Here is a 22,292-nt window from a genome sequence, read left to right as displayed (position 1 = left end):
ATTTCTTTTAGCTCCTTTGGCGCCTGTTCCTGAAGTTCAAAGAGACTGAGCTGCCGGCGAAAGAGTCCGACAAGAACCGCTCGAAGCACATCTACCAGTCCTTTGAGGCGAGCTAACCCCCACATGTTCCATCCTCCGGCGTTTCGCTGTGCTCTGTTCTGTCGAGTGCTGCCTCACACGTGTCGCTCCCTGCTGCCCACAGAGCGCCGTGCACGCTGGTCAGGTGAAGGTCCCTCCAGGGTACCACCCCATTGATGTGGAGAAAGAATGGGGTCGACTTCACGTGGCCATCCTGGAAAGAGAACGGCTGCTCAGGATAGAGTTTGAGAGGTTCGGACATGCGCTCCACATGCCCCAGTATATTATCTGATTCCTTCTCTTTTCTGGATAACGGGGTGGTTTCATGTCATGAGATGGTCCGGTCATCCGGCAGCCTGACGGCCTTGTTCGTGGTGCTGAAGTGAGGAATGACTGAATGAGCAGACAGGATGTCTTTGTCGTAGGACATTTTTTGACTACGTGGCAGATTATTTTCAGAAGACGCAGTGAGAACTGTCTCTCTCGTGGTTCTAACTAGTCTTCTCCTAAAGAGGTCGAGGAATGTCTTTTGTGAGTGAATGAATTGGAGTAGTTGCTGCAATGCAGGTTTGAGCTTCTGTTGGTCTTGTGAATGCCTCATTGGTCTATTGTCTTCTCATCCAGACACGAGAGACTCCAGAGGATCTTCAGTAAAGTCCAGATGGAGTCGGGGACGTATGAAGGCCAACTCAGCCACCTGGAGACCCTCCTGCAGACAGTGAGTGCTATTCACGTCCAACCTTAGACATGCTGCTCTTTGCTGGTGTTCACAAAACATAAGAATCCATGGCAAAGTTTAGAGACCGTTCTTGTAATTAGTTTTCATTGTGACCAAAAGGTTTTTTGATATAAAGAAAAATGATAAATTTGCCTAAAGTACAGACTTGTTCATGTTATTTAGTTTAAACAATAGACATCTTTACAATCTGCAGAATATTTCCCTGAAAATGATCTACCAACTATATGATGAAAAGCTACAGAAAAGTTTAAAAAAAAGAAGCTTATATGTTGATCACGGTCAAAGTTAATGGCTTTGAAAATAAAACGTCTATTTCGATTGGCCATCCCGCAGGACATCCGTCTCCTGAACGCAGGGAAACCACCTCAGCACACAGCAGAAGTGGAGCGGGAGCTGGACAAGGCCGACAACGCGATCCGCCTGCTCTTCAACGACGTGCAGATACTCAAAGACGGGCGCCACCCGCAGGCCGAGCAGATGTACCGCAGGTGGGTTCCACGTGTGCCGCATTCGAGGGAACCTCTGACACGAAACCCGGTCAGCGGTGTAAGAGTGCTGTGTTTCTCCTCCTCCCCGCAGGGTTTACCGCCTCCATGAGCGCCTGGTCAACTTGCGCACCGATTACAACCTTCGCCTGAAGTCCGCTGGGAACAGTAACCAGTCCGTGAAGATCACCCAGGCTCCTCAGACGCAGTTTGTGCGGCCCGAGCAGGACGACGTGACCATCCGCTACGTCAGAGACCTGCTGGCCTGGGTGGAGGAGTACCAGCTTCGCCTCGACGAGGCGGAGTGGGGCTCTGATCTGCCCTCTGTGGAGTCCCAGCTGGGCAGCCACAGAGGCCTGCACAAAACTGTGGAGGACTTCCGGTCCAAGATTGAACGCGCCAGGGCCGACGAGGTAGCAGCCAGCGTCATCAGCTAGGAGGGGGGGGGGGGGGGGGGGGGGGGGTCGCGTAATGTCGGGCGTTGTGCTGCTGATTTTAAACGTAACCCCTGTTGCATCTTTCATTGACCGCAGAGTCAGCTATCTCCTGTGGGCAAGGGCTCGTACAGAGAGTACATGGGCAAACTGGATCTGCAGTACGGCAAGCTACTGGTAAGAAATGTTGCCTTTCACACTGCACAAATTGGCGTACAGTTGAAGTTGTAGGTATTCCAAAGCGTTTTTTTAATTTATTTATTTTTTGACTCAGAACACTTCCAAGTCCCGCCTGAAGAACTTGGAATCACTCCACACCTTCATCGGCGCTGCCACCAAGGAAATGATGTGGTTAAATGACAAAGAAGAGGAGGAGGTCAACTTCGACTGGAGCGACAGGAACGCCAACATGACGGCTAAGAAAGACAACTACTCGGTGCGCTCTACAGCAAATCCCGCTTTCACATACCAGCTCTTGAATCTGGTCTTCAATTCCAGACTTTCGTGTAAAAGATGTTGAGATGAAATAATGGAGGTACCCAGGATTTTGTTTTTCCGTACCAAGATTGCCATTAATAGTTTTGCTTTGATCCTTCAGGGTCTCATGCGAGAGCTGGAGCTGAGGGAGAAGAAAGTCAGTGACCTCCAGGTCATGGGCGACAGGCTTGTCAGGGATGGCCATCCCGGCAAGAAGACCGTTGAAGTAATTACTTTGAACAGTCCAAGTCCACAGAGCAGCATGAAAGCTACCGAGTGCGGCCTCCACCAGTGCACCGTCATCACTCGTCTCCTCTGTCTCTTTCAGTCCTTCACAGCCGCCCTGCAGACCCAATGGAGCTGGATCCTCCAGCTGTGCTGTTGTATTGAGGCTCACCTCAAAGAAAACACAGCCTACTACCAGGTATGGGTCGGCATTCCACTAACGCTTCACGTCCATCACTCGGCCTATTGAGCCTTAAGACTCAAATGTCCTGTTCCCCCCCCCCCCCCCCCCCCCGTCATGTCCTTCCCTTGCAGTTCTTTGCAGATGTGAAAGAGGCTCAGGAGAAGATGAAGAAAATGCAAGAGAACATGAAAAAGAAGTACAGCTGCGATCGCTCCACCACAGCCACGAGGCTGGAGGATCTGCTGCAGGATACCGTGGTGAGTGATGACTGACGGCTGCTGACAGGTGTATGTTTTATGTCAGACGAGCAAAAAATTGACACACTTTTTCAATTTATTTCCACCCAAAAACTGTGACCTATCTTATTGTCCTCTTGTTTGTGTTCATTTGAATGCATTTGTTTTCCCACAGGACGAGAAAGAACAGCTGAATGAATTCAAGACCATTGCGACGGGCCTGAACAAGAGAGCCAAGTCCATCATCCAGCTGAAACCCCGCAACCCCACCACCCCCATCAAAGGAAAACTGCCCATCCAGGCCGTCTGTGACTTCAAGCAACAGGAGGTCAGTCATCCGTGATTCGCCCCAAAGTGCTCCAAAACGCAATGCAGAACCTCTTCAATGGGTGTGTGATCGACCAATCGGTGTGTGTGTGTGGGGGGGGTGGCGTTTTCAGATCACCGTCCACAAAGGGGACGAGTGCGCGCTGCTCAACAACTCGCAGCCCTTCAAGTGGAAGGTGCTGAACAACTCCGGACACGAGGCGGTGGTGCCCTCCGTCTGCTTCATGGTGCCTCCCGTCAACAAGGAGGCCGTGGACGGCGTGTCCAGGTGAGAAAACACGTGAATGTTTTTTTGTTTTGTTCTGAGGGGTGTGGGGGGGGGGGAGGGTGTCTGGATCTATTTGGCCAATGATGAAATTAATGAAGATACATTTCAAACTCTGGAGAAACCCTCTGTTTCTCACTGCCTGCGGCGCTCTTCTCCTGCTCCAGTCTGGATACAGGTTATCAGCAGATGGTGTCAATGTGGCAGACGCTCCATGTAAACATGAAGAGCTTGCTATCGTGGCAGTACCTGATGAGAGACTTCACCCAGATACACTCCTGGAACATCACAACGGTGGGCGTGTTCTAAATTACATCTTTATGTGACTCAAAATTAGCATCTTTGTTCTTTAATGACCGAAAAATACATCATTAAATAGAACTACAATCTCAACCTCCTCTGAACATGTGGAATAAATCCTGCCTACTAATCCCTCATTCTTCTCCATCCTTTTGCAGTTGAAGACCATGAAATCAGAGGAATACAGGCTGATCATGAGGAACCTGGAGCTCCACTACCAGGACTACATGCGCGAAAGCCAAGACTCGCAGCTCTTTGGCCCCGATGACCGCATGCAGGTCGAGGAGGACTACTCCAAGTCCACCCAGCATTTCGACCACTTGATCCGCTCCATGGAGAAAGGTAACTTTGATCTATCTTTCTCCAAACAACAAAAGATTCACGGACGCATAAAGGAAACATACAATGAGTTACTACCAACTTGACAGACTGTAATGCGTCACCTTTCAGGAGTAATGGTTGTTAGGCTCAAAGGTGAGTGACGGCAAGCCGGTCAAAGCTGCAGCTCACCAAGCAAGTGTATGAACACGCTCTTGATCTTTGAATGAGCTGCTCAAAGATACCAGTGTGAATAGAGTAGAGTTCGAAGTGACTGCATGTTGGTTTGGTTGCACTTCTTGATTTGGGTGGAATATTCCTGCTATTTGTTTAGGATTGTAGCTTCTATGGAGCTGCGTGTGTCCCGACACATAATGAGCTGCACGTATGATCTTGCTTTGGATTTTGAGTGTGAAATATATTTTTTAGAATGATTGGTGCATACAGTTACCCATTAACATCTCAACACACTGTGCCATGTGCACAAAAGCCTGTATTTGGGCTGTGACAGTACTTTGTGTATCTACGGTATTCAGTATTTCCTAGTTCTCGGCCCTTGAATGCATCAAAACTCACTTCTTTCCTATTTTGCTGTCCTAAAGTAATACGTATGCTGCTACACAGGTCAACAGGATGAGACTCTCTGTAAGAACTACATATCTGAGATCAAGGACCTGCGTATGGTCATAGAGGACTGCGAGGCTGGGACTGTGGCTCGCATACGCAAACCTTTGGAGAAGGAACCTCTGAAAGAATGTGCTCAGAAGACAGCGGACCAGCAGGTACTGTACATATCAATGTTTCTAATGCACTACATTACCTGTTTAGTTAGACATCAATGCACGTGGCCTGGAATCAGATGGCCAAGGACCAAGTTACATAAGCTTTTCTTGTACTCTTACTTGAAGGGAGGAAGTAGAAACGCTTACTAATGTCGTCTTTGCAACAGGACACAATTCAGAATGCAGTGAGAGATGCAAAAATGTTGCTTGCAACTGTGCACATTGGCATGAGTCTCGTGACACTATTTGGTTGGTTTTCAAATGAGCCTGATGGCAACATCTACGAGAGGCTCTCAGCAACCCACTAGAAGGGAAAAACAAATCCATCCACAAAGAGGAAAGAGGGAAAGTAAAAGGAGTGGGAAATTCACTAATTCCATTGGGCAATGAGACTGTAAAGATGTAGTACTGCACTCAGTGTACCTCTGGGTGTGTACATGCCGCAGAGAATTCAAATTGCCTCAGGTCTTACATTTGTAGCCGTGAAGAGAGAGTTGCCGAATTTTACAGTCGGACTTCTGGCTGCTTTCCAACCGCAGCTTCTCAGGTGCCTGCTTCCTCATTTAAATTTGAAGGTGCCTTCAAGCACAAGCAGTCTTAGCAATCTGCTCCCTTATAACACTTTGAGATTTCTCTGTCTGCAGATGGCTTTTTCCCACCCCACAGCGGAGAAGTTTCACTCCCTTCTGACATGTTGTCTCCTTATGTTGTGCAGAAAGTCGAGGTGAAGCTGAAGAGCCTCAAGAAGGACCTTGAAAAGGTGACTGTGAAGACACAAGAGGTCCTGGCTTCCCCTCAGCAGTCTGCCTCGGCTCCCGTTCTGCGCTCAGAGCTTGAACTCACCGTGCAGAAGATGGATCATGCCAGCATGCTCTCCTCGGTTTACCTCGAGAAGTGAGTCCCCAGTAAAGTTAAATGAGAATGAGTGAGATGCACCGATGCCCCTGTGCCTTGCTGATGCATGTACCCATTAACGGTTTTCCCAGGCTGAAGACCGTGGAAATGGTGATCCGTAACACGCAGGGTGCCGAGGGCGTCCTCAAGCAGTATGAGCAGAGTCTGCGGGAGGTTCACACCGTGCCCAGCGATTGCAAAGAAGTCGAGACTTACAGAAAAATGCTTAAGGTAAAATACAAATCATCTTCCAATCGGCAAATTGGGAAGCGCTCCTATTGAGATGCCTGACCGCGGTGATCTCGACCTTGTTTTGCTCACTGAGGCCGACTGGCCTTTCCTTTTTGACTGAAATTTGCAGACAATGCGAGAGGAGGCTGAGGGCGAGCAGCCAGTGTTCGATTCCCTGGAGGAGGAACTGAAGAAGGCCACGGCAGTGAGCGTCAGGATGTCCCGCGTGCACAGCGAGCGCGACGTCGAGCTGGACCACTACCGCCAGCTGCTGTCTGGTCTTCAGGACCGCTGGAAGGCCGTGTTCGCCCAGACGGACGTCCGCCAGAGGGAGCTGGAGCAGCTCGGCCGGCAGCTGGGCTACTATCGCGAGAGCTACGACTGGCTGATCCACTGGATCGCTGACGCCAAGCAGAGGCAGGACAAGATCCAGGCCGTGCTCATCACCGACAGCAAAACACTCAATGAACAACTGAGCCAGGAGAAGGTATATCCAGTACCAGTGTACTTATTTTAATGCCCTTTTGGGGTTTTCATTAGTTTCCTATGGCACTAACTACATCAAAACCTATTTTCAAAACAGAAACTACTGGAGGAGATTGAAAATAATCAAGGCAAAGTCGATGAGTGTCAAAAATATGCCAAAGCCTACATTAATACTATCAAGGTGAGCATAAAAAAAATCAACATCATTCATTCATTTTTGTGAATATTGTAATTGGGAGCATCAATAATGTATGGAGAATTGACCTTTTTCCAATCAGGACTATGAACTCCAGGTGGTAGCCTACCAAGCCCAGGTGGACCCCCTGGCTTCTCCCTTGAAGAAATCCAAAATGGACTCTGCCTCTGACAACATTATCCAGGAGGTGTGTTTCCAAGAACCCATGTTGGATGCAGCTTCTAGAAAAGGCCACCATAGTCAATAACTCATTTCATTGTAAATGACACATGTTGTGTTTGTCTCTCCCTGAATCAGTATGTAACACTGAGGACCCGCTACAGTGAGCTGATGACTCTGACTAGTCAGTACATCAAGTTCATCACCGACTCTCAGCGGCGCCTGGAGGACGAGGAGGTTTGTGACAACTGGCTGAGGTTCCCAAACAAACTAAATTCTAACATTTACCTAACCGACCGACCAAATAATCAACCAACCAACCAACCAACCAGATTCCTCGCCGATTCCCGAAACAGATGCATGCACACACTGTGTGTCACACACACACACACACATCACATAAATGTACGGGTGACAAACAGTTCCTTTGCACTGGTTACGCTTGAAACATTGGCGCGCTGTAGCTGATCTATAGGCTTGGGAAGGACTTCTTTTTTGCTTTCAGTCGTGATTCATTAATGAGACACTGAAGACAAAAATCCTCAAGTTAAGTATTGCAAACGGCAATATTATTCATGAGGTTTGAGTGTGGTCACATTCAAGTGAAAACTGTATTTTTTTTAGATTATTTATTGAGCTCCATTGAGACATTGACATTAATTCTCAATATCAGTCTAAAACTAGACTAAACAAATACAGAACGCTCTGCTGCCTCATCTCCATTCATTGTGTGTATTTTTGAGTATTAGGAGTTAAGGGTTCTTTCTTTCACTGAGATTCTCCTTTCCTTTCTTATCCTTCTGGCCACTTCTTTTCCTGAGGTTAAAACCAAGGTGTTTCACACTATTGTCCATGGTCTTCAGTCCTCCTAACCCCTAAATTAAGTTTTCAAGTTTCACATTATTTTCTAACCCCAATGTTTTGTTTGTTTTTTTGCTTCTCTTAACTGCTTGCCAGTGCTTTGCCATGATGAATGCTTAACTTGTTTGAGCATTAAAGAGGTAAATTATTCGGTGTTTCTACTGTATCTTAAAATTTCTCTATTTCCTCTGTTATCCTTACATCTGTGTCTCTCAAACCGCACTTTGGCTCTTCATGGCATACTTATTTCCTTGCTTTCACTGCAGCCTTTTATTGAACTAGGAGCTTCCACAGGTCCTTACTCTCACTGTGTACTCGGTGATCTTTTAAACCCACGTCACAGGGCTTCTCGCACTTCCTGCCTCTATACACCTATCCTTGGCTTTTCCTTTACTTTCCATTCCATTTTGTGGCAAATAGTGAATTAAAGAACCCAATAGTGCCCAGATGAGATGCTTTTTTTTAAAATCTCATCTCAGTGAATGGTGAAGCAACAGAAACCAACTTAAAAAACAGAATACATTTAGAATAAAGATGAAAAGGAAATAGCCACATAAACTATGTGTTGAAAATAGCCCTACTTACATGGAAATGGCTTGTCCCTTTATTTATGCAATACATGTTGAAAAAAAGTATTTCAACAGTTTTCAACAATTAAAACTAAATTGTACAGATAGAATAATGTATTGAATAACAATTACGAGGCAGTTTTGAAAGTTAAAAGCAGCTACAGTCGCATGCCATATGCTTTTCTTGCGGTGTTGTGAAGTGATATTTTGTTTCATTCATACATTGATTCATTCATCCCCGTCATCCGTTTTTTTGTGAATTGTCTTGTCATTCATTTTTTAATTGCATCTTGAATTAACAATCACTTTGATTAATGTGCACCTAATTTGTGTCCAGTGATTGACCTTTGCCTTGACCTTTGAGCTAACCTTAACATTAACATTGCCATGGTAATACAGTACATTGAACCGCTCTAATTCTGGTGTGATTAGGCTATGATTACTTTAGCAATTACAGTTTTAATCCACACCATTTGAGCTGGTTGATGTACAGTCCTACCTTTAACATATCATGCTTGATTATAATCCTCTCTTTACCATTTGCCTCCACTAATGCAGAAAGCTGCAAAGAAACTCAAAGCAGAAGAACAGAAAAAAATGGCCGAGATGCAGGCTGAGTTAGACAAACAGAAGCAGTTAGCTGCAGCTCATGCAAAGGCCATTGCCGCAGCTGAGAAAGAGGCTCAAGAGCTGAAACTCCGAATGCAGGAAGAAGTTAGCAGGAGAGAGATTGCTGCTGTAGATGCAGAGAAGCAAAAGCACAACATCCAGCTGGAACTGCATGAGCTCAAAAACCTGTCAGAGCAGCAGATCAAGGCCAAAGGCCAACAGGTGGATGAGGCTCTTCACAGCAGGACCAAAATTGAAGAGGAAATCCACATCATCAGGATCCAGCTCGAGACAACGCTCAAACAAAAGTCCTCCGCCGAATCCGAGCTCCAGCAACTTCGTGAAAGAGCGGCCGAAGCTGAGAGACTCAGAAAGGCCGCCCAGGAAGAAGCCGAGAAGCTCCACAGACAGGTCAACGAAGAGACCCAGAAAAAGCGCGCGGCAGAGGAGGAGCTGAAACGCAAATCTGAAGCGGAGAAAGAAGCTGCTAAACAGAAGCAAAAAGCTCTGGAAGACCTCGCAAATCTCAAGATGCAGGCAGAGGAGGCCGAAAGGCAAGTGAAGCAAGCAGAGATCGAAAAGGAGAGACAAATCAAGGTTGCCCACGTGGCGGCCCAGAAGAGCGCTGCGGCCGAGCTCCAGAGCAAACAGACCTCCTTTGTGGAAAAGACCTCGAAGCTGGAAGAATCCCTCAAACAAGAGCACGGCGCTGTCCTTCAGCTGCAAGAACAAGCAGCCCAGCTCAAGAAACAACAGGAGGACGCCATAAATGCCCGAGAAGAGGCGGAAAAGGAGCTCGAGAAGTGGAGGCAAAAAGCTAACGAGGCGCTCCGTCTCAGGCTCCAGGCTGAGGAGGAAGCCCACAAAAAGAGCCTCGCCCAAGAAGATGCGGAGAAACAAAAGGAGGAGGCCGAACGCGAGGCCAGAAAGAGAACCAAAGCCGAAGAGTCCGCCCTCAAGCAGAAGGACATGGCCGAGAAAGAGCTGGAGAGGCAACGGAAGGTCGCTGAGAGCACGGCTCAGCAGAAACTCACCGCCGAACACGAGCTCATCCGCCTTCGGGCCGACTTTGACAACGCAGAGCAGCAGAGGTCCCTCCTGGAAGACGAACTTTACCGCCTGAAGAATGAAGTCGTCGCAGCGCAACAACAGCGGAAGCAGCTGGAGGACGAGCTGGCCAAAGTGAGGAGTGAAATGGACATCCTCATTCAACTTAAGTCCAAAGCCGAGAAGGAGACCATGTCCAACACGGAGAAGAGCAAACAACTGCTGGAGGCCGAGGCCAGCAAGATGAGGGACGTGGCCGAGGAGGCCAGCAAGCTCCGAGCCATCGCCGAGGAAGCCAAGCATCAGAGGCAAGTTGCCGAGGAAGAGGCAGCTCGTCAGCGGGCAGAGGCCGAGAGGATCCTCAAAGAGAAGCTGGCTGCCATCAGCGACGCCACTCGCTCCAAAACGGAGGCGGAGATCGCCCTGAAAGAGAAAGAGGCGGAAAACGAACGACTCCGCCGCCAGGCTGAGGACGAGGCTTACCAGAGGAAGGCTCTCGAGGACCAGGCTAGCCAGCACAAGCAAGAGATCGAGGAAAAGATCGTCCAACTCAAAAAGTCCTCCGAGGTCGAAATGGAAAGACAAAAAGCCATAGTGGATGACACCTTGAAACAGAGGCGGGTTGTCGAAGAAGAAATCCGTATTCTGAAGCTCAACTTCGAAAAGGCCTCGTCGGGAAAACTCGACCTGGAGCTGGAGCTGAACAAACTGAAGAACATTGCCGAGGAAACTCAACAGAGCAAACTAAGAACCGAGGAGGAGGCCGAGAAGCTCAGGAAGCTCGCCCTTGAGGAGGAGAAGAGGAGGAGGGAAGCAGAGGAGAAGGTCAAGAAGATCACCGCTGCGGAGGAAGAGGCAGCCAGGCAATGCAAGGCCGCCCAAGAGGAGCTCGCTCGTCTCAAAAAGAAAGCCGAAGAGGCCAGGAGGCAGAAAGAACTGGCCGACATTGAGGCAGAAAAACAGGTCGTCGCGGCCGAACAAGCCTCCCTAAAATGCAGTGCAGCTGAGCAGCAAGCCCAAAGTGTCCTCGCCCAACAAAAGGAAGACGGCATCATGCAGAAGATGCTTAAGGAAGAGTTCAAAAAAGCACAGAAGCTGGCCAAGGAGGCAGAGGCCGCTAAGGAGAAGGCCGAGAGGGAGGCAGCTGTGCTTCGTCAACAGGCCGAGGAAGCCGAGCGGCAGAAGGTGGCGGCCGAGCAAGAGGCTGCCATTCAAGCCAAAGCTCAGGAGGATGCCGAGAGGTTGAGGAAGGAGGCCGAGTTTGAAGCTGCCAAACGAGCACAAGCGGAAGCTTCGGCCCTCAAGCAGAAGCAACAGGCCGATGCTGAAATGGCAAAGCACAAAAAACTGGCGGAGCAGACATTGAAACAGAAGTTCCAAGTGGAGCAGGAACTCACAAAGGTCAAGCTCAAGCTTGATGATACCGATAAACAGAAATCGGTCCTGGATGAAGAGCTGCAGCGCTTGAAGGATGAGGTGGATGATGCCGTCAAACAAAGGGGCCAGGTGGAGGAGGAGCTCTTCAAGGTCAAGGTTCAGATGGAGGAGCTGCTCAAACTGAAAATCCGAATCGAGGAGGAGAATCAACGCCTCATCAAGAAAGACAAAGACAACACGCAGAAATTCCTCGCCGAGGAGGCGGAAATCATGAAAAGGCTGGCGGAGGACGCCGCCAGACTAAGTGTAGAATCTCAGGAGGCCGCACGCTTGAGACAGATCGCAGAAGAAGACCTCAGTCAGCACCGGGTTCTCGCAGACAAAATGCTCAAGGAGAAAATGCAGGCCATACAGGAGGCCTCTCGGCTTCGGGCTGAGGCAGAGATGCTCCAGAGACAGAAGGACTTGGCTCAGGAGCAGGCACAAAAGCTGCTGGAGGACAAACAGCTGATGCAGCAGCGTCTGCAAGACGAGACGGAGGAATACCACAAGTCACTCGAGGCGGAGAGGAAGAGGCAATTGGAGATTGTCGCTGAAGCAGAAAAACTCAAACTTCAGGTTTCTCAGCTGAGTGAATCCCAGGCCAAAGCCGAGGAGGAGGCTAAGAAATTCAAACAACAAGCCGATAGTATTGCTGCTCGTCTTCAAAAGACTGAAATTGCCACTCAAGAAAAAATTACTTCGATGGAAAAACTGCAGTTAGAAAAACTACATACCAGCAAAGAGGCGCACGATTTACACCACGCAATCGCAGGCCTAGAGATGGAGAAGGCTAGACTGAAAAAGGAGGCCGAAGAACTTCAAAATAAATCTAAAGAGGTATTGTGTCAAAAATGGCATAACCGAGCAGCTTATGTCATTGTTAACTCTTTTCTGAAACTAACACCCTTCTTTCTTCATGTTTCCTCTCCTCCGTTCTCTGATCATACTAATCATACCACATTTTATGATTTTAAATATGTTTTTTACAGTGCACTTTGCTTATGCAGATCATATCCTGAATGTCCCCCCCCATACCCTGGATTTTTTTTTCATTTTCAGACATTCTTCAAATATAATTTTCCGTTTCAAAACTAAAAGTAGTAAAAATATGCTGTCATTGCTTCAAAACCTTACTGTGATTAGCGAGAGGAGGTTAGGGGGGGGGGGGGGGGGCTCAATGGGTTTTGAAGGAATGTTCCACTGCATCCATGGTTTATGGTAGCCACAATACTGTATATCAGCTGTAGTTGCTGGATGAAAAGACCAATCTATTAGTGGCTGAGGAAATGTTACTTTCGGTAACCATTTCATTTGTGCAGTGATGAGCATCAATAGACACGATAGAGCATTCCCAACCCCTCGGTTTATCCATGACCCGGTGGTGGAGTAGGTGAGAATTGTTTTAGTATCTGCACTAAACTGGGCGCTTTGTTGATCTGATCATTAGAATCAACTGAATTAGACGGTACATTTAAATAACAGCCTACAGCCTTCCTTTAGTGTTTGAAAGGACAAGATCCTTATTTTCTATTTATCGTATACACAGGATTCAAATCTAGTTCAACATAATCCGAAATTAAGCATGTGAGTGACGTTTCTCAGCCGATTTGTAGCGGACTGCAAAAAGAGAAAATATGAAATGATGAGAAAGGAGAAATGGAGAAAACAACCAGATATGGACACACGCCACAAATTGAGAAACAACAGAAACTTGTTCCAATATTTTGATTTTATGAGGTTGTACAGTCCTCAAGTAGTTGTGAATTGTGTCTATAATTGTACATACATTATATTCATAATTAATTGAAAGTCATTATCAATCCCATGATTTTAACATCCATGTTGACAAATTTCAGTCCAATTCCTTCCAGGCAAGACATTCACATAAAATGTCTTGTAAAATGGGATTGTGATAATTTAATAAAATCAATTACTTTTTGATTTATTTAGGAAAGTCATTATCGTGGATCTTACACGATGTACATTTATGTTTAAAAAGTACATGTGAAAAAACTGCACTGCAAAATTCTCATCTCTATATGCATAAGCAGAGTGCATTGTACACATTTAATATAATAAAATAATAAATTAGAATATATATGTTCATCACCTATATATAAATTGTGACTTACTTTTTCTCTTTTCTCACCAGATGGCTGATGCACAGCAGAAACTAATTGAACATGAGAAGACAATGCTCCAGCAGACATTCCTCACAGAAAAGGAGATGCTTTTGAAGAAGGAGAAGCTAATTGAAGATGAGAAAAATAGGCTGGAGAGCCAGTTTGAAGAAGAAGTCAAAAAGGCCAAAGCTCTCAAAGACGAACAGGAACGCCAGAGAAAACTTATGGAGGAGGAGAAGAAGAAACTCCATGCCACCATGGATGAGGCTCTCAACAAGCAAAAAGAGGCCGAGAAAGATATGCTTAACCAGCAAAAAGAAATGCAGGAACTGGAGAAGAAGAGACTCGAACAAGAGAGGATCCTCGAAGAAGAAAACCAGAAATTGCGCAAGAAGTTGGAGCAGCTGGAGGAAGCACAGAAAAACCAACAGACTGATAAATTCCCTGACAAACACCTCATCAGTGTCACAACAGTCACAACAACGTTTCCTAATGGACAAAATGGCGGTGATGAAGTAGACAGTGTCGAGAAGAAACCAGATCCCTTGGCTTTTGACGGCATACGTGACAAGGTACCAGCAAGCAGACTTCTTGACGTTGGCCTCTTGTCCATGAAGGTGTTTGAACAGCTGCGAAAAGGCAAGAAAACAGTTCACGAGCTCGGTGAGACTGACAAACTTAAAACAGCTCTGAGAGGGAAGAATTGCATTGCTGGAATTTTGACACCATCTAACCAAAAAATGTCCATCTATCAAGCATCGAAAGAGAAGAAGATTACTCCCGGCACAGCCATGATCCTTCTTGAAGCTCAAGCAGCCACAGGTTACATTTTAGATCCCCTCAAGAACCAAAAGCTTTCTGTAAATGAGGCGGTCAAGGAAGACTTGATTGGCCCCGAACTGCACAACAAAATGCTCTCCGCAGAGAGGGCGGTTATTGGCTACAAAGATCCATACACTGGTGGAAAGATCTCCGTCTTCGAGGCTATGAAGAAGGGTCTGATTGAACGTGATCATGCCATCAGAGTCCTTGAGGCTCAGATTGCAACTGGTGGCATCGTCGATCCCATCAATAGTCACCGCGTGCCCATGGAAATTGCCTACAAACAGGGACAGTATGATATTGAAATGAATAAGATTATGGAGAAACCTTTAGATGACGCGAAGGGATACTTTGACCCCAGCACTCAAGAACCATTGACATATTCTGAGCTAATGGCGAGATGCAAAACAGACCCAGACACCAATCTGCTACTCCTGCCGATCACAGACAAAGCCGCCCAGTGCTCAAGTATATACACAGAGGAGGAGACGAAGGATGTGTTCAGCAAAACGACTGTGTCTGTGCCATTCGGACAATTCAAGGGGAAGACTGTCACCATTTGGGAAATAATCAATTCTGAGTACTTCACCGAGGACCAGAAGAAGGACCTTCTCCGTCAATACAAGACAGGCAAAATCACAATCGAAAAAATCATTAAGATTGTCATTACCGTGGTAGAAGAGAAAGAAAAGAAGAATGAGATTACCTTCGATGGTCTGAGAGCACCTGTCCCTGCCACTGAACTCCTGGAATCTCAAATCATTGACAAAGACCTCTACAATAAACTGCACAAGGGTAATAAGACAGTCAAAGAGGTATCTGAACTGGAGCCCGTCCACAAAGCACTGAAGGGTACAAATTGCATTGCAGGTGTAGTTATTAACTCATCCAACGAGACAATGTCTTTCTATCAAGCCATGAAGAAAGGAATGATGAGGGCAGGGCTTGCCTTGAATATGCTTGAAGCCCAAGCGGGGACCGGCTATGTGGTTGATCCTATTCATAACAAGAAGTACACTGTGGATGAAGCTGTCAAAGCAGGTGTTGTTGGTCCTGAGCTGCATGAAAGACTTCTGTCGGCCGAGCGAGCTGTTACAGGTTACAAGGATCCTTACACTGGAAATACTGTATCTCTGTTCCAAGCAATGAAAAAAGATCTCATACCTAAAGAACAAGGAATCCGACTGCTTGATGCCCAAATGACCACTGGTGGTATTATTGATCCAGTGAAGAGCCATTACATTCCTCATGAGGTGGCCTGCAAGAGGAATTATTTTGATGACAAAATGAAACAAATTCTGAACAGTCCCACCGATGAAACAAAGTGCTTCTTTGACCCCAACACAAGGGAAAATGTCACATACTCGCAGCTCTTCAAGAGATGTGTCACTGACAAGAAAACAGGTCTCCAGCTTCTGCCTCTTTCTGATGAAGCAATTAATTCAAAGGAGGAGCAAACATACACTGATGCCCAGACTAAAGAGGCTATGACTCAGGCAACAGTGGAGCTGGACTCTGGGCCATTTAAGGGCAGAAAGATGACCATCTGGGAAATCATCAACTCTGAATATCTCACTGAGGAGCAAAGGCTTGAGCTGCTCAGACAGTTTAGGTCAGGAAAGGTTACAATTGAAAAGATAATCAAGATTGTCATCACGATTGTAGATGAGAAAGAGGACAAGAAACAACAACAGTCCAGCTTCAAGGGACTTAGGGCTCCCGTTCCAGCAGCCTCTCTGTATGATTCCAAAATCATCGACAAACCAACCTTTGACCTCCTTCAACAAGGCAAAACAACACCTAAACAAGTCAGTGAGGATCCTGACGTAAATAAATATCTACAGGGCTCTTATAGTATTGCTGGCATCTACCTGGAGCCAACCAAAGAGAAAGTTAGCATTTATCAGGCTATGAAGAAGAAGCTTCTTAGACACAACACCGGTCTTTCACTTCTTGAGGCCCAGGCTGCTACTGGCTTCCTTGTCGATCCAGTGAGGAATCAGTGCCTAACGGTCGACGAGGCAGTGAAGTCAGGCCATGTCGGGCCAGAGCTGCATGAAAAACTTCTTTCTGCAGAAAAAGCTGTCACTGGCTATAAAGATCCATTCACAGGCAACAAAATCTCCCTCTTTGAGGCGGTGCAAAAAGATCTCATCCTGAAAGAACACGCCATGCCTTTGATGGAGGCACAGATGGTTAGTGGTGGAATCATTGACCCTGTAAAGAGCCACCGTGTCCCAACAGATGTTGCATATCAAAAGAACATTTTCAGCAAAGAAATGGCAAAGACCCTATCTGAACCATCTGATGATAACAAGGCTTTCTCAGACCCAGAAACCGATGAGAAGGTTACCTACAAACAGCTTAAAGACAAATGCCACAGGGATCCAGAGACAGGCCTGTACATCCTTCCTCTCTCCAAGCCTCAGTCTCCAACTGTTGTGGAAAAGACATATCTCTACACAGAGGAGCAAACAGAGAGTGACCTGAACGACACCCAGATTGACATTCCAATCGAGGGCTTTGCTGATAAACCAGTGAACCTGTGGAAAATCATGAACTCAAATCTGCTTCCAGAGCAAGAGAGGCAGAAGCTCTTGGACGAATATCGCTCTGGTAAAATCACTAAAGAGCGGATGATCATCATTATTATCGAGATCATGGAGCAGAGAGAGATCATCAGAAATGATCCATTTTCATATAAGACCATAAGGAGACGGATAACGATTGAGGAGCTGTACAATGCTCGCATCATTGACTTGGAGACTTACAACCTCCTTAAAACGCGCAAGAGGGACATCCGTGATATAATGGAGATGACCACCGTCAAGCAGTATCTCTATGGCACAGGCTGTGTTGCTGGGGTCACAACAGACTCAAGCTCAAAGATAAGCATATACCAAGCAATGAAACAAGATTTCATCAAGCCAGAACTAGCCCTGAGCCTCCTAGAAGCGCAGGCTGCCACAGGATTTATTATTGATCCAGTTAAAAATGAAACGCTCACGGTTGACGAAGCTGTCCGTAAGGGAGTTGTTGGCCCTGAGCTGCATGATAAACTTCTTTCAGCTGAGAGAGCAGTCACAGGATACAAAGATCCGTACAGTGGGAAAATCATATCTCTTTTCCAGGCCATGAAAAAGGATCTTGTTCTGGAGGATTACGCTCTAAAAATGTTAGAGGCACAAACCGCCACTGGTGGTATTATTGATCCAGAATTCCAGTTCCACCTGCCAGCAGACATTGCCATGCAGCGAGGTTACATCAACAAGGAAACCAATGAGAAGCTGACAGAGAGAGTTAAGGGATTTATTGACCCAGTCAACGACGAGAACCTGTCATATGCAGAGCTGCTCAAGAGATGCAAGCTGCGTGATGGGTTGCGCCTACTCTCCTTGGGAGACAAGAGAGTGATGTTCCAGGGTCTGAGGAAAAAGATCACAATGGAAGAGCTGCTCCGCTCCAAAATCATTGACCAGCAGACTGTCACTGAACTGAATGAAGGTCGTATTACAGTGGAGGAGGTTAGCAATAGACTATCAAGGTACCTTGAAGGCACAAGCTGTATTGCTGGTGTGTTTTTAGAGTCCACAAAGGATCGTCTATCAGTTTACCAGGCCATGAAAAAGAACATGATTAGACCAGGCACAGCATTTGAACTCCTTGAGGCACAGGCATCCACTGGATATGTTATTGATCCCATCAAAAACCTTAAACTGACTGTCACCGATGCAGTGAAAATGGGCATTGTAGGACCCGAATTTAAAGACAAGCTCCTTTCTGCTGAACGTGCAGTAACAGGATATAGAGATCCTTATTCAGGCAAGACAATCTCCCTGTTCCAGGCCATGAAAAAGGGGCTCATCTTGAAAGATCATGGAATCCGTCTCCTGGAAGCCCAGATTGCAACAGGAGGAATCATTGACCCAGAGGAAAGTCACCGTCTGCCAGTTGAGGTTGCCTACAACCGTGGCTTCTTTGATGAGGAAATGAATGAGATCTTGACAGATCCATCTGATGACACCAAAGGCTTCTTTGACCCCAACACTGAAGAAAACCTAACGTACCTACAGCTCATGGAAAGGTGCATCACTGATCCCGACACAGGCCTGGTGCTCCTTCTTTTGAAAGAAAAGAAGCGGGAAAGGAAAACCTCATCCAAATCCTCAGTCCGCAAACGCAGAGTTGTCATCGTAGACCCTGAGACTGGTAAAGAAATGACTGTGTACGAGGCCTACAGGAAGGGACTCATTGACAACCAAACCTACCTGGAGCTTGCTGAGCAGGAGTGTGAATGGGAAGAGATCACAATGACCTCCTCTGATGGTACTGTCAAATCACTTATTATTGACAGGCGCTCTGGCAGACAGTACGATGTTGATGATGCTCTTTTACGTGGCCTCATTGACCAGAACTCCCTTGATACATACAGATCTGGAAACCTGTCCATCACAGAATTTGCTGATATGCTTTCTGGAAACACGGGAGGCTTCCGCTCACGCTCATCCTCTTTTGGTTCCACCACTGGTTCTACCTACTCCTCTCCTATGAGCCCCATACCCTCCATAAAAACACCTGCAGTCGTATGGAATGACCCAGCAGAGGACACTGGCCCTATAGCTGGAATATTGGATATAGACACACTGGAGAAGGTGTCCGTTACAGAGGCCATACACAGAAACCTGATAGACAACATCAGTGGCCAAAGATTGTTGGAGGCCCAAGCCTGCACAGGCGGAATAATTGATCCTACAACTGGAGAGAAATTCTCTATCGCTGATGCGACTGAAAAAGGCCTCCTGGATAAAATCATGGTTGATCGCCTCAACCTGGCTCAAAAAGCCTTTAATGGATTCGACGACCCCAGAACTAAAGTAAAGATGTCTGCCTCCCAGGCTCTTAAGAAAGGCTGGTTATATTACGAAGCTGGGCAGCGTTTCCTTGAAGTCCAATACCTGACCGGTGGACTTATTGAGCCTGATGTCGAGAGCAGAGTGACACTCGACGAATCTATCAGGAAGGGCACAATTGATGCTCGCACAGCCCAGAAACTGAGAGATGTCGGTGCGTATTCTAAATACCTAACCTGTCCAAAAACCAAACTGAAAATCTCCTACAAGGATGCAATGGACAAGAGCATGGTTGAGGAAGGATCCGGCCTGAGACTTCTGGAGGCCTCCTCCCAATCCAGCAAAGGACTCTACAGTCCCTACAATGCCAGCAACCCTGGATCTGCATATGGCTCCCGGACCGGCTCAAGGACCGGATCCCGAACAGGCTCCAGGAGAGGCAGCATTGATGCTGGCTTCGGCCTGAGCATTTCCTCCTCCTCCTCCTTCTCATCCTCTTCAATGGGCTACACCCGCAGATTCTGAATATCTAGATCTTTTCCTAACAATAGCCGAGGTGTCTAAGAATTAACAGCAATAATGTACTTTACAGTTGCATTTTTCATAGGAAAAAATAGTTACAGTAACAAAGCAAATATCATTTATTTATTCCTCCCTGTATGAGGTCACAAGAATTGACAAAGCTATTGTTTTTTTCATATAGCAGAAAACATGCCTCATACATGGAGACAAAAGCAAAAATGGCTAGATATGCATACTATGTTTTTTTTCCTCCTCAGTACTAATTACTAAGCCAGTTTATATTATTCAGAGCAAAGCATGACATTTCTGCTGTTTTTTTTTCTTACTTTATAGTCTTCATTCTACACTTGTTAAAAAGTTGTATTCTTGCTTTCTGAAACTAATATATACTACAAGTATGTCATAGAGAGATATTTTTCCAGTATTCCTTTGACTTTTATGGATATTTCTTTTCTTTCTTGACACCCCTACTTAATAAGAGGCTGTATGTCGATATAGTTCTAACATTTGTAATAGATTCTAAAGTACATATTTCTGAATGTTTGTAAAGAGAATGGACAAATTAAGGGATTTTTTTTTTTAAATCTGGGTAAATAAAGAATATACCCAGAAAGAATACATCTGTGAGACGCCACAAAATAGGGCGCTACAAGAATACAAAAATAAGACATGCCAGAATTAAAATTATGCAAACCAGTTTCACAGCAGTCATTATTTTGCGTTCATGACCATTTATATTTAGTGGACTTCTACATCCCTTTGGTTTCATTGTTTTACACACTCTAAGATTATATATATAATATATATATATATATATATTAACCATCAGTCAAGTGTTCCTGGGTAATCCCAAGATGATGTCAGACTTCATCCTGCTCTCCCATACAGACCTGCGTCCTGTTCTTTTGCTTCTTGTAAGTTGAATTTTTCTTTGAAGTTTTGTTGTCTGATTTTGCATCCCATAGCCAAGATGATGTCATTTATTTATGTTATTCTCTTTCCCCATCCCACACATAGTGCTGTCACTAGGGAACTGCTATGATTAGATGTTCCTGATACTGCTGATTGACAGTTTTTAATTGTCATTTGTTTTTTGACAGCTGCCTCAGTCCCTCAGCCTCCAACATACGAGCACATATACTGAGTTGGCCGCAGCATACAATCCTCTCAACTCGGAAGCATTTGTGAGCTCATGTCATCCTCACGCAGTTACACAGGTACAGTTTATAACTGTTTTTGAAAATGTTTATTTTATGAAAGTTGAAGTTATGTTTCATCAAGTATTTGTGTTGCAATTTTTATTTTATTTCTATTTTTCTTGCTGCATGGTTCAGTTTCTTTTGATTTTAATTCATGGCTATTTTCTTTTATTTCTAGATCTGCCATAGTGTAAATCATTTCTTTCATTGCACATCCCATTTGATGAGAGCTGGGTCAACATGAAACCATCTTGGGATACCTTTCTACGAACACTCATTGCTTTTTTTCAAATATTTATTCCTTGAATGCTGATAGTAATTTTTGTGTGGTCATGTCCTGATTTTTTTTTTCTTTTTTAGAGAACACTCCCAAACCATAAACACATCTGCATGTGTACTATTTCTGTTAAATTGGCATTGACTGAAGTTGGTCCGCTGAGTCCATATTTTTGTATTATTTCTCTGTAAATCCAGTCCTATCAAAGTGCTCTAAGGATACACTGACATGTTTAATACTGCAGCAATTTGCATGAATGTATGTATTATATGAAAATTAACCTCTGATTTTCTTTGCAAACTGAAAAGAGCTTGATGCTATATTTTGCCTTACTTATTTTTCCACAGCAAATACTTCTGTTATGTATCTCTAAAGTGTTTTACATCTGTAAATCTTTTACATGTGTTTTCACCACATATTGGATAGCTCATCAATTTGTTTTGCATGTTTTACCAAGGATTCTTTGGGATGATAATGAAAAATAAAGACAACTGCAGATGTAGCTGTGCTTAATTCACGAACCAACTGGTTTGTTATGCTTATGGGTGGCGCTTTGACTGATGTGGTGAGTGGATTATGCTGTAAGTTCTGACTATTAACACTACGTTGTAAATAAATATGCTCCGAAGAGGCCCTCTTGTCATTCATACATCATCATCATCAATGCATACTCTGAATTTCAGAGTAATATATGCTTTTTAGTGCTGCGCTCTTGATTATTAACAAATAAGAGCACCAACAAAACACTAGAAAACAACACTTATCATAATGCGTATTTCCAATACCTCCAATCATCACTGATAACATTAGAGCACGGTTAGTTGTAACAACATTGCCAGACCTGCTTTAAAAAATACATTTTTGTTTGAGGTAGCGAGTAAATGTGATTTGCATCAGCAAAAGTAGGGTAGTCTGAACTAATGTGAGTCTGAGGCAATTAATAATTCTAGCAAACTCAACTAGGTTTGAACACTGCATTTAGGTAATACATATTCCATTAAGGTAATATATAGTCCAGCTTGTCAGTTGGGAAAAATACTACACTTCTGTTTGCGTTATTGTTGTTCAGGCTAATCAGCCAACAGAATCCAGCTTTATTTTAGGGGAAATATGCAAAGAAAAGTTATAGGCCATCTTCTTTCACATAGTGAATTTAGAAGGGTACAATCTTATATCTT

The 22,292-nt window shown here is 45.3% G+C and overlaps 1 protein-coding gene and 1 long non-coding RNA gene across 11 annotated transcripts in view; both read left to right on the top strand.

Moving 5' to 3' along the window:
• The window catches only part of plecb (plectin b), a 93,085-nt gene extending 72,598 nt beyond the window's left edge, over window positions 1-20,487 (top strand). For 6 of the 10 annotated variants that reach the window (XM_062565347.1, XM_037453082.2, XM_037453081.2 and 3 more), the window contains 24 exons: window positions 12-107; window positions 203-330; window positions 703-796; window positions 1,151-1,305; window positions 1,397-1,715; window positions 1,836-1,913; window positions 2,011-2,172; window positions 2,335-2,439; window positions 2,542-2,637; window positions 2,754-2,879; window positions 3,034-3,186; window positions 3,299-3,453; window positions 3,618-3,744; window positions 3,909-4,092; window positions 4,201-4,224; window positions 4,693-4,850; window positions 5,566-5,744; window positions 5,837-5,975; window positions 6,106-6,462; window positions 6,559-6,642; window positions 6,740-6,844; window positions 6,955-7,053; window positions 8,805-12,158; window positions 13,474-20,487. In XM_062565347.1, coding sequence (XP_062421331.1) covers window positions 12-107; window positions 203-330; window positions 703-796; window positions 1,151-1,305; window positions 1,397-1,715; window positions 1,836-1,913; window positions 2,011-2,172; window positions 2,335-2,439; window positions 2,542-2,637; window positions 2,754-2,879; window positions 3,034-3,186; window positions 3,299-3,453; window positions 3,618-3,744; window positions 3,909-4,092; window positions 4,201-4,224; window positions 4,693-4,850; window positions 5,566-5,744; window positions 5,837-5,975; window positions 6,106-6,462; window positions 6,559-6,642; window positions 6,740-6,844; window positions 6,955-7,053; window positions 8,805-12,158; window positions 13,474-19,641 — 12,645 coding nt within the window. In that variant the 3' untranslated portion in view covers window positions 19,642-20,487. The remainder of the gene's footprint in view (window positions 1-11; window positions 108-202; window positions 331-702; window positions 797-1,150; window positions 1,306-1,396; window positions 1,716-1,835; window positions 1,914-2,010; window positions 2,173-2,334; window positions 2,440-2,541; window positions 2,638-2,753; window positions 2,880-3,033; window positions 3,187-3,298; window positions 3,454-3,617; window positions 3,745-3,908; window positions 4,093-4,200; window positions 4,225-4,692; window positions 4,851-5,565; window positions 5,745-5,836; window positions 5,976-6,105; window positions 6,463-6,558; window positions 6,643-6,739; window positions 6,845-6,954; window positions 7,054-8,804; window positions 12,159-13,473) is intronic. The other 4 variants (XM_062565348.1, XM_037453083.2, XM_037453086.2 and 1 more) reach the window with 2 other exon arrangements.
• Window positions 20,488-20,527: 40 nt separating this feature from the next.
• On the top strand, window positions 20,528-21,038 carry LOC119197095 (uncharacterized). Its single transcript, XR_005114387.2, has 3 exons — window positions 20,528-20,552; window positions 20,739-20,855; window positions 21,016-21,038. It is a non-coding gene; the product is annotated as an uncharacterized LOC119197095 (long non-coding RNA).
• Window positions 21,039-22,292: the final 1,254 nt, after the last annotated feature.

This window comes from Pungitius pungitius, chromosome 11 (assembly GCF_949316345.1).
Source record: "Pungitius pungitius chromosome 11, fPunPun2.1, whole genome shotgun sequence".
In the NCBI taxonomy this organism is placed as follows: domain Eukaryota; kingdom Metazoa; phylum Chordata; class Actinopteri; order Perciformes; family Gasterosteidae; genus Pungitius; species Pungitius pungitius.
The sequence above is the reverse complement of the archived record's forward strand: the minus strand, read 5'-3'. Positions and strand labels throughout refer to the sequence as shown.